Here is a 10,773-nt window from a genome sequence, read left to right on the forward strand (position 1 = left end):
ATTCTAGGCCTAAATCGTCTAGTAAGAAGTGTTTTAAATGCTTAAGCTATGGACATATTGCTTCTAATTGCCCTACTAAGCGAACTATGTATATGCATGATGGGGTAGGTGGTAGTGAGCATGAGTCCGAATCTTCTAGATATTCCTCACCTTCTAGATCCCCAAGTGAGAGTGAGAGTGAAAGCCCACATGAGGGTGACCTATTAGTAATAAGACGCATGCTTGGCCAAGTTTTTAAAACCTTTTGATGAAACTCAAAGAGAAAATATTTTTCATTCAAGGTGTCTTATTAATGATAGGGTATGCTCTTTAATTGTGGATGGGGGGAGTTGTGCTAATGTGGCTAGCACAAGAGTGGTAGACAAACTTGGATTACCTACCATCTCTCATGCCAAGCCCTACAAGTTACAATGGTTGAGTGAGGTGGGTGAGTTAGTGGTGAACAAGCAAGTCTTCATTACATTTTCCATTGGCAAATATAAAGATGGGGTCTTGTGTGATGTTGTCACAATGGAAGCCACACATATTCTTTTAGGTAGGCCATGGCAATTTGATAGAAAAGTTTTTCATGATGGCTTTACCAACAAAATGTCTTTTAACTTCCATGGGCACAAAGTCACTCTTAAGTCTCTCTCTCCAAAGGAAGTACATGAGGACCAAGTTAAAATGAGAGAAAAAAGAGAGAAAGAAAATGATATAAAAAGTTCCAAGAGAAGCCTTCTCATGTGCACACAACAAGTTAAAAGGGTAATAGTTACTCAAAAGCCTATTTTCTTAGCTATTCCTAGGACTATTGACTGTGAGTCGGCTAAGGATAGTCCCACATGTTTGGACAATTTGGTAAAGGACTATGAAGATGTGATTCAAGATCCTCCTAAAGGCTTACCACCTCTAAAAGGGATTGAACACCAAATAGACTTAATGGCTAGAGTTTCTTTACCACATCGTCTAGCATATAGGACCAATCCCAAAGAAACTCAAAAAGAAAATGAAAAGGAAATTGAAGTACATGATAAACCGAGTCTTAATACCTTCTCAACTAAATCACTTTTGTTGACTCGTGCTACGCCTACAAGGTCTTCTTCTTCTTTGTCATTTTCATTACCTAAGGTTCCTACTTCCACACCATATTGGATAAAGAATGTTAAGGATGATTTTTTCATATCTCCTATTTTACCAAATAATATCATTCCTAAACAATCTTTTCCAACATGGTCTGTGTATAGACCATCTTTTTTTGAACTCCTACCATTTCAAAGTGATAAGTCATGTTTGCCCATTTCTTCTTGTCTTCTCTTATATAATAGCAAACTGACTTTGTTTTATGCAGGAGTACTGAATTCGTGGACGAATTCTCTCCAACTCGGGGAGTATGATGGATATCCACTAGGAGAGGATTTTATTAATGAAGGAAGAGGATTTTCACCTACACATTTGAAGTTCTTCCTTCTAGTCTTCTCATAAATTAAAAGAAGTCAAAGAGAAGATCAAGCCTAAAGATAAAGAAGTCTACAAACTCTCAAATAATAGGCTTCATATTAAATATCTCTCTTTATAGTTTCTTTTAAATTGTAAATAATATAGAATAATGTTTAGAAAGGTGCTTAGAGGGAAACATGAGACACCTCTTTTGTAAAAGCATCTTTAGGCTTTAGTTTAGCAAATTCTAGAAGCTTGGGGAGTGAGCTTAGTAAGGGGGGTGTGATCTTAGGAGTTTTTGGGTAGCTTAAGGAATAAGCTATGTAAATGACCAGCCCTTACTCCTATAAAAGGAGGGCTTAGGTCCTTCACAATTCAGATTGGAATGATATAGTAGAGAGTCTATACTCAAATTTGGAGAGAAATTGTGAGTCTTGAGTCTTCTTCTTCTTTGCCTTATCTTGTGAGCAATGGTGAGCTTCAAGTGGCGGCATTCCATCACTTATCTTGGGTCAAGGAACCAAGTGGTGTGAAGTGTTCTTCCATTTCTCAAAATCCAGCAAGCTTATCCTATAAGTGTTCTTCTTCCTTCATGTTCTTTCAATTTCATTCGGCAGTTTTTAGTTTCCTAGTCGTTCCTTTCATTTGCACCATTTAAATTTGCATTTTCCAGCTTTGCTCTTTGTTTCTATTCGGTTCAGTAGCTAGCTTTTCAATTTTGTCTAGTTTTTATTTCTTGTTCTTCATTCCTTGTGTTTTGATTCCATTTGACAATATATGGACTTCCATATGAGTCTTGGTTGGTGAGTTCTTGAATTAGAACATTGATCCAATTCTAAAGTAAGGTGCCATTTCTGACCAGCTGAAGTTGCTCCTAAGAATGTCAAAGAATCATGTATTCTTGTAGTTACATTCACATCAACTCAGGACAAGCGATATCACAGAGATGATGCACTTTGTTGCATCCGATACTCGCCTTGTCATGTGGTGTTTCACAGCGTAGTACGTGCTAGATTACTCCTCGAATAGGGGACTTGGTCGTGCGGCTGGTCACTACGCACAGATAATATTCAAGTTACCTCAACCTAGATGATGACACGTGTAGGGTTGGATGCTACCTGTCATTCCAACCCAGATGATGACACGTGTAGGGTTGGATACAGTGTAGAAATGACGCTCAAGTTACCTTAACTCAGATGATGACACGTGTAGGGCTGGGTGCTACCTGCTACCCCGGCCCAGATAGCGACACGTGCTGGGTTGGATGCGAGCCACGCGTCCAAAGCCTAACTACCTGGAGAGAGAAAAAACCTAGCTATAAAGGTAAACTGAACAGAATTTGCAGAGGTACATTTTTCATTACGGCTCATTGCTAGGGTTGTGTGCACTTTAGTACGATCCTACAGAGTATAGTTTTCTCTCAGTTTTTGGGTGTTCTTGTTACTGACTTGAGCGTCGGAGCGCCACCGGCCGCAGAGGCGCCATCTTGTGTTTTCAGGTTCTCAGAGAGACTATCTGTGGTGTGGACTTGAAGGGCACGTGGTGTCAAGCTGGTGAGGAAGATCGAGACGAGGCCACGCTCTTGCGCTAGGTCAACCGGCAGGATCATCTGGCACCCACCGTGGGGCCGTATAAAAGGTGATTCCCAACCACTGTTCGAGTTTGTTGAAGTGTTGGTGTTTTCCGTTCGAGTGCTTGTTGTCGCAGTCGGTTTTCGAAGTTTTACTGTTCGTTCAGAGTTTCTTTGAGTTGTTGAACTTGCTGGGAAAGGATGAGGACAACGGGGTCTAGTTCAGTCGTGCCGTCAACAGATGAGGATGCTGTGTCTATGACGCAGGTGATGGATATGATGAGGACATTGCAGGAGAACGTGGTTGCATCACGTTCTGAACAAGAAAGAATGCACGAGGCACTGATGGCTTCGCAAGCTAGGAATGAGGAGCTCAACAGGATCAACGAAGAGCTGTGTAAAGCTCTTCAAGAACGGGAGGAGCGCGCGGTTAGGGACAGATCTGCACCCTCATCCCCACTGCGTAGCTTTCCCATGCCATTTTCTCAAGAGATCATGGACTCGGTGGTCCCGGCAAGTACAGTGGCAGTGAAGGTGTCTTTCACCGGAGTGGAGGACCCTGAGGCTCATCTCACGGCGTTCCACACCCAGATGATTCTCTCGGGGGTGTCAGACGCAGTCTACTGTAAGGTGTTCATGAGCACACTCAGTGGAACAGCGCTAGACTGGTCGTCAGTTTGCCCACCGGCCACAGTACCACGTTTCAGCAGTTTTCCAAGATGTTCATTGAGCAGTACATAGTGAATAAGGCACCGTCGTTGGTGTCTTATGATTTGTTCGACGTGAGGCAGTACCAGGGGGAGTCCCTGAAGGATTTCTTGAACAGATTCGGAGCTCAAATAGTCCGCTTGCCAGGTAAAGATGAAGAGATGTTTGTACATGCCTTCAAAAAGGGGGTTTTGTCTGGGCCCTTTAGTGAGTCGCTCATCAGGTGTCACCCCGCCACGTTCGTTGAAATCCGGCGACGTGCCGTGGCCCACATCACCGCTGAGAGCGAGGTCTCCGAGGAGAGGGGAAATGTGGCCCCAGCTAAGCCGTGCGCTCAGACAAGGATCCAGCCACAGAGAGTGATGGAGGCGGCGGCGGGAAAGAGGTATCAGAGGACGCGCCATCCTTATGACCCAAAGAAAGGTAAGGGGAAGGGGTCGGGGAAGCCCAGAGAGGCTAATAGCCCGCCAAGGTATGAATTCGTGATGGGGTTGGCGGACCTGACCGCCATCCCAAATATCGCTGCCAGGCTCAAAATATCTGTGAAAACAACAAACAAGGTGTTGGGACCAAAACCAGACGCATGGTGTGAGTTCCACAAGAGCTTTGGCCACTCTCTCAACTCGTGTTTGGCTTTGGGGTACCAACTCGCCGAGTTGGTTAAATGTGGGTTCTTGAAGGATTACTTGCTTGAGAAGCGAGAGGGCCAGTCAGCGGGCTCCCAAACGGCGGGTGGCGAGGGCCAGCATCACGAGGTACCCATTCACAGCGAGATCCACACCATAGCTGGTGGATTCTCGGGTGGCGGGTGCACCGCATCACAGCGAAAGAAGTACGCAAGGTCTGTGATGTCAGTGGAGGTTTTTGAAGACCACTCGCTCGACGTGGACATGACGTTCACAAAGGACGACCTTAGGGATGTCGTGCCTCACGACAATGACCCTATCGTGATCTCGCTCGTCGCGGTAGGAAGGATTGTTCATCGAGTGATGGTCGATCAAGGAAGTTCGGCATATGTGATGTTTTGGCCGACTTTTGAGAAGTTACAACTATCCCCTGACCAGCTGAGGCCTTATGGGGGCTGCCTGTACGATTTTGATCTTGAAGGTGCTTGGTGTGTATGAATATTGGGAGGTTCAGCCAGCCCAAGGAAAGGTGAAGGATGTGAAGTTTAGAGCCTAGAATTCTAGGGAGAAGCAAAGCTTGGCACAAAATGGCAGCATAACTTTACTCACAATAAACTTGAAACTACAAGGTGTAGGCTCCTCTTTTTATAGGCTAAAGAGGACCATAATGCAACCCTAATGCTAATCAAAATGAAATTCAAATTTACATCACATGGAGCACATGGCCATGTGGAGAATCCTTCTAGAAAGTGACCAAATCTTTAGCAAATCTAGGTCAAGTCTCATGGAATCAAGTTTATGCTATTTACACCACAACTAATACTAAGCTACCCCTAATGGGCCTTCATGTAGCATAAACAAATCTGCTTGGATTCGCTTGGCCATGGGCTTAGCAATTTGGTCCTAGACGCTCCTTTCATTGGCCTAGACGCTCTCCACCTTGAGCTAGACGCTCCTCCCTTAGCCCTAGACGCTCTTGGTTTGACTTTGGATGCTCATTTCTTGGCTTTTGTCTTTCTTGTGAAGTTGTGCTTGGCCCTCTTCCAACATCCCCTCTGATGGAAGAGGCCCAAGCACAAGCCCACATGCAAGCCCACCAAAGGGTAGATTTGGGCCAACCATAGAGTTATGGCCAAGAGGATCCAAGAAGACGTTCTTTTACATGTTCAAATGCCATAAACTCTAGTGTAGAGTAGACTTTCATTTCTTGTCAAAATTAGCATAGGAACTTTATTTGTAATTTTCTTAGAATTAATTTTGGCACCTAAAACACCAACCTAGGTAAACTTAGAGTTTCTAAAAAAGCCTCTAAATTTACCAAGGCCGGTCTAGAAAGCCCATGGAGGGGGTGAGCATAAAAACTAGACACACCCCTCCCCATGTGCTCATTTGTGCACCCATGTGCCATGTGCACCCATGTGCTTCACATTTACATTTCATTTGGCTAGCATTAGGGTTGCATTATGGTCCTCCTTAGCCTATAAAAGGAGGAGCCTACACCTTGTATTTTCAAGTTTATTGTGAGTAAAGTTATGCTGCCATTTTGTGCCAAGCTTTGCTTCTCCCTAGAACTCTAGGCTCTAAACTTCACATTCTTCACCTCTCCTTGGGTTGGCCAAACCTCCCAATTTTCATACACATCATGCACCTTCAAGATCAACACCAGTCTTAGGAGGATCTTGCACCACACATCCATAGCTTCCGCACCATATCTTACATGATTCAAGAAGACCTTCATGAAATTTGCCATCACCCTCTACCATAGCACTTGAAACACTTAACATCTCTAGCTCGGATGGGTGGGGTGGAGGTTTCTTTGGTGAAAGGTTTGGTAGGTTCTTTTGGTTTTTCTTTTGATGTACTACCCTCCCTTCTTGGGATAAAAGTTAAAGTAAGGGCTCACCTTTTGACTTGACGTTTTGCGTAAGATTTGTTGCTCAACTTTAATGCAAAGTTGAACCAAGTCATTCAAGTCTTGGTAAGGTAAGAGCTCCACTCTATCTCTTATCTCAAGCGATAGGCCACTAAGGAACCTAGCTATTGTGGTATCCTTCTCTTCTTTAATGGATGCTCTCATCATGTAGAGCTCCATTTTTTGTCTATACTCTTCCACACTCATGTTTTTTTCTTGGAGTCTTTGGAGCTTGTCCATCAACTCCCTATGGTAGTAGGAAGGTATGTGTCGGCGTCTTAGGGCTCCCCTAAGGTCATTCCAATATGTAATGGGAGGTTCCCTATGAAGATGCCTTTCTCTTTCAAGAGAGGTCCACCAATACATGGCGTTCCCTTGGAAGATAAGGGTGGCTAGGGGTACCTTACGTTCTTCACTCACCCTATGGCAAGCAAAGAGTTGTTCTACCTTCATCTCCCAATCTAGGTAGGTTTCTGCATTCTCCTTACCATGGAAGTGAGGTAGGTCTACTCTAGTTTCCCTTGGCCCCTCTTGCTCCCTTTGCCTATTCCTTTTAGGGGGTGGTTGGTAATAGTCCTTAATTCTAAGGCTTCCCTCCCCTAGAGACTCATTACTCCTAGATGCATGAGTATGAGTTTTCTTTGATTTTTGTGATTTTTGGGATTTCTCTTCTTGGGATTTAGCCAATTCATTAATTTTATTCTCATTCTCCAATTGTCTAAAAGAAATTAGTTGCACAGCTTGTGAAACTTCTTTTAAAAGAGATTTTATAGATTTTACTTCACTTTCAATAGACCTTGGAGAGTGAGGAGAAGACATGGCTAAAGTTTTTGTGTATATAAGTGTTTTACCTTGAACAATTTTAGGAAAGTCAAAGAAGGTAGTTTTCCAGGTAAGGGAGGTGAGTCACTAAGGACTACTTAAGTACCAAGCCTTTGCCTTAGCCAAAAACTATCCCTCAATGTCTTCACACAAAACTTCCTCTTAGTAAACTAATTAGAACACAATTAAGTTGAAATCAAAACTTTTTTTTTTTTTCAATGCAAGAAAAACAATGTATGCTAACTAATTAACAAAGCTAGACGATTTTAACAAAGCTTAAAACAACCACACATACAAAGCGTTACTAATTAAGCAATATAGAAACAACTAAAAACAATTAACAATTGCTAATTAAAGAGTTCTATACTAGTTGGCCCTAGGTGAGGCTTCTTGGACACTTGGAGCCCTTGAAGACACACTCATCGTCTAATAACATAATTAAGAGGTAATTAACACAAATTAAGTTGCAAGGAAATTCAGAAAAACTCCTTTTGTTGATCCTCTTTTTGCTAAATGCACTTCCTTGTTGTCTTTGCTTGTTGGCCCTCCAAGTGTTTGTGGTGTTTTTCAAGAAAGCTTGATTCTGCCTTGGCTTTGTTTCCCCTTAGAATGAAGGTCTTAATTCTCCAATTCCAGCACCTATCAAAAGACTAGACCTTACCCAAGTCAAGTTTCCATTCAATTATGCACCAAAGGAGAATAAATTCCAGCACCAAATTAGAGGTCAAAGAACAAAAGCAAGAAACAATGTAATTGAATAAAACAGTCCCACCAAAAGGAGTTAGATTATGACAACTAGAAAGAGGTCCAAGAAATATTAAGCAAGCAAATAAAAGGTACCAAAATAAAGGTAGGTGTACCGCCCTGGTAGTCGGAAGTGATGACGTGGCATCGAGCTATTATATAGGCGTGTTGGATGGGACACCTGGCTGGCAGAAGGGAAAGAAGTCAGGGGGTTCGGGTAGTCGCCAGTTGTTAAGTTGGCGTGCTCCGATCTCCAGCATACCTAAACCGGCGGTCACCGGGTTGAAGATGAAGTCGCCAGGTGTGAACCCAGGCGACCAAGTAATTAGAGATCGCCGAAACAAGGACATCGCCGAAGATGAAGGCAGATAGTCATTTCCCAGCTGGCCAGAGGATGAGGTCGGGAGCCAGCTTACTTGAACATATACGGTGAAGCAGGTAGGGCAGACCATGAAGGCGGCCGGCGAGACCACAGGGAAGGTGTGTACGAGGGCACCCGAACTCGCCACCCAGAAGAGATCACGCTCCAAGGCATCTATGCACTGAGTTGTATCATGCATAAGTAACTTAGCCAAAAAACCTTAAGAGTAAGAAGTAGCGCCCAAGTCAAGGATGCTCCAGATGATGGCACAGAAAGGCATACCCAGGTCAACCTGCCGGAACATTTGGCGCCCACTGTGGGGCCGATTTAAAACATCAGTCCCATCACAGGTTTCAGACCGATAGTTCCAGAGAGTTTATCAAAGCCACCGTAACAACAAGCATGAGAGCCACGAGACAAGGTTTCGCACGCGCTACGAGTGAGGAAATGACCATGCAGCAGGTAATGGACATTTTGCTGGGGCTGCAGGAGGAAATGGCAGAATCAAGGGCGGAGCAAGAACGTATGCAGGCGGATCTCGCGGCCTCCCAAGCGAGAAATGAAGAGCTCCATCGCATGAATGAGGAGTTGCGCCGTGGTTTGGGCAATAACCAAGGGCGACGTGACCTAGATGAGGCCGAACGTCTCACCCCACCAAGGGAGTTTTCCACACCATTCTCGCAGGAGATTCTGGAAGCAGTGATCCCCAACACGTTCACAGGGCCCAAGGTGATCTTCACCGGGATGGAGGATCTTGAAGCACATCTCACTGCGTTCCACACGCAGATGGTGCTAGTAGGCGGCTCCGATGCCGTGTGGTGCAAGCTTTTTATGAGCACCTTGACGGGAATGGCCATGGATTGGTTCATCAGCCTTCCAGACGGCCATATCACCTCCTTCCCGCAGCTATTGCAGTTATTTTGGGAGCAATACCTAGCGAACAGGGCCCCACCGCCCGTTTCATATGATTTGTTCGACGTGAAACAGTATCAGGGTGAGACTTTGAAGGAGTACATCAACCGTTTCGGGGCCCAAGTAGTAAAGGTTGGTACTAAGGAAGAGCCCATGATCGTGTACGCGTTCAAGAAAGGCGTGTGTCCTGGCCCCTTTTGCGAATCCATCATTCGCAATCGCCCCAGGACCTTCGCTGAAATAAGGCGTCGCGTGGTGGAGCATATTGCCTCTGAGGGAGAGGTGTGTGAGAAGCGCACGAGCGTCGCACCCTCACGCCCGAGGGCACAGACACAGGCTCAACCCGTCAGGGTCAACGAGACCACGACGGGAAGGAAAAAGCAGGAAGGGAGACGCCCCTACGAGGCAAGAAAACCCCAACCCAGGGGTCAAGCGGGAGGAAATCATCTGGCCAGAGAAAGGGCCAGACCAACGAGGTATGACTTTGTGGTGGAGTTGAAGGACCTAATCGACGTTCCTAATATAGCTGAAAGGTTGAAGCAACTGGTGAAGACTGACAAGGTGCTAGGGCCTCGCAAGGACTCTTGGTGTGAGTTCCACGAAGCTTTCGGTCACCACGTCAACAATTGCCTATCACTGGGGTACCTGTTGGACGAGTTAGTAAAAAGCGGGTTCTTGAAGGATTATCTCGTTGAACCCGCCAGAACCGCGACCCTGCCAGAACCAGCGAAGGATCAAGCGCACGAGATGCCGGTTCATGGCGAAGTCCACACCATTTCTGGTGGTTTTTCGAGAGAGGAGTAAATTCGATTGATGAAAAGATCTCAGGCGACCCGTGGGAGTCAGACCTCGTGTTCACGAGGGCGAACCTACGAGATGTTTTCCCACACGACAATGACCCCGAGGTCATTTCGGTTGTCACAGCAGGAAGAAAGGTGCACAGGGTGCTGATCGACCAGGGAAGTTCTGCAGATGTTATGTTCTGGTCGACCTTCAACAAGCTACGATTGTCCCCCGACCTTTTGAGGCCCTACACCGGGTGCTTGTATGGATTTGCTGACAACCAGGTGGAAGTACGTGGCTACTTGAAGTTGAGGACGACATTCACAGATGGAGCGGCCTAACGTACTGAAAGCATTCGATACTTAGTTGTAAACGCCAATTCGGCTTACAACATTCTGTTGGGAAGACCGGCGTTGAATAGGCTGAGAGCAGTAGCCTCCACGCGCCACATGAAGATGAAGATGGCAGGGTGATTGTCATCAAGTCAGATCAGGAAGAAGCGCGAAAATGCTACGAAAACAGTTTAAAGACAAAGAGAGGTGTGTTCATGGTGTTCGAACGTCCACCGAGTTTAGACACTGTGAAGGAAGTAGAGCCCTTGAACGAGGCGATGCCTACGGAGTCAACGCCTAGCGAGGCCGCACCTGTAAGGGCGACGCCTAAAGCAGATGCGCGCACAGAGGAGAGACATGACGACGCTTCGCCCGTAGAAGAGGCGACGCCTGGAGATCACTACCGGGCGACGCCCCCTAAGGAAGATAGCAGAGACCAACCAGCGGCCAACTTGGTGGAGAGACAGATTGGCGGCAAAACGTTCAAGCTGGGGCGTTTGTTGAGCCAAGAAGAACAGGACGAAGTGGTGGAGGTGATTTCACGTCACTTAGATGCTTTCGCATGGTCCGCCTCAGACATGCCA

The 10,773-nt window shown here is 45.7% G+C and overlaps 2 protein-coding genes across 2 annotated transcripts; both read left to right on the forward strand.

The window, feature by feature from the left end:
* Window positions 1–3,190: 3,190 nt before the first annotated feature.
* On the forward strand, window positions 3,191–4,821 carry LOC137817346 (uncharacterized). Its single transcript, XM_068620632.1, has 2 exons — window positions 3,191–3,619; window positions 3,724–4,821. The coding sequence occupies exons 1-2, from the start codon at window positions 3,191–3,193 to the stop codon at window positions 4,819–4,821; spliced, it is 1,527 nt and encodes a 508-aa protein (XP_068476733.1).
* A 4,085-nt stretch (window positions 4,822–8,906) lies between these two features.
* On the forward strand, window positions 8,907–9,878 carry LOC137817347 (uncharacterized). Its single transcript, XM_068620633.1, has one exon. It carries the CDS (start codon window positions 8,907–8,909, stop codon window positions 9,876–9,878), a length of 972 nt encoding a protein of 323 aa, XP_068476734.1.
* The last annotated feature ends 895 nt before the right edge of the window (window positions 9,879–10,773 follow it).

This window comes from Phaseolus vulgaris, unplaced genomic scaffold (genome assembly GCF_000499845.2).
Source record: "Phaseolus vulgaris cultivar G19833 unplaced genomic scaffold, P. vulgaris v2.0 scaffold_32, whole genome shotgun sequence".
In the NCBI taxonomy this organism is placed as follows: domain Eukaryota; kingdom Viridiplantae; phylum Streptophyta; class Magnoliopsida; order Fabales; family Fabaceae; genus Phaseolus; species Phaseolus vulgaris.

Coding starts and splice junctions, on each gene's coding strand:
- LOC137817346 (XM_068620632.1), top strand. CDS start 3,191: ATGAGGACAACGGGGTCTAGTTCAGTCGTGCCGTCAACAGATGAGGAT. Junction 3,620..3,723: donor CAGACGCAGTCTACTGTAAG/GTGTTCATGAGC, acceptor TTCATTGAGCAG/TACATAGTGAATAAGGCACC.
- LOC137817347 (XM_068620633.1), top strand. CDS start 8,907: ATGGAGGATCTTGAAGCACATCTCACTGCGTTCCACACGCAGATGGTG.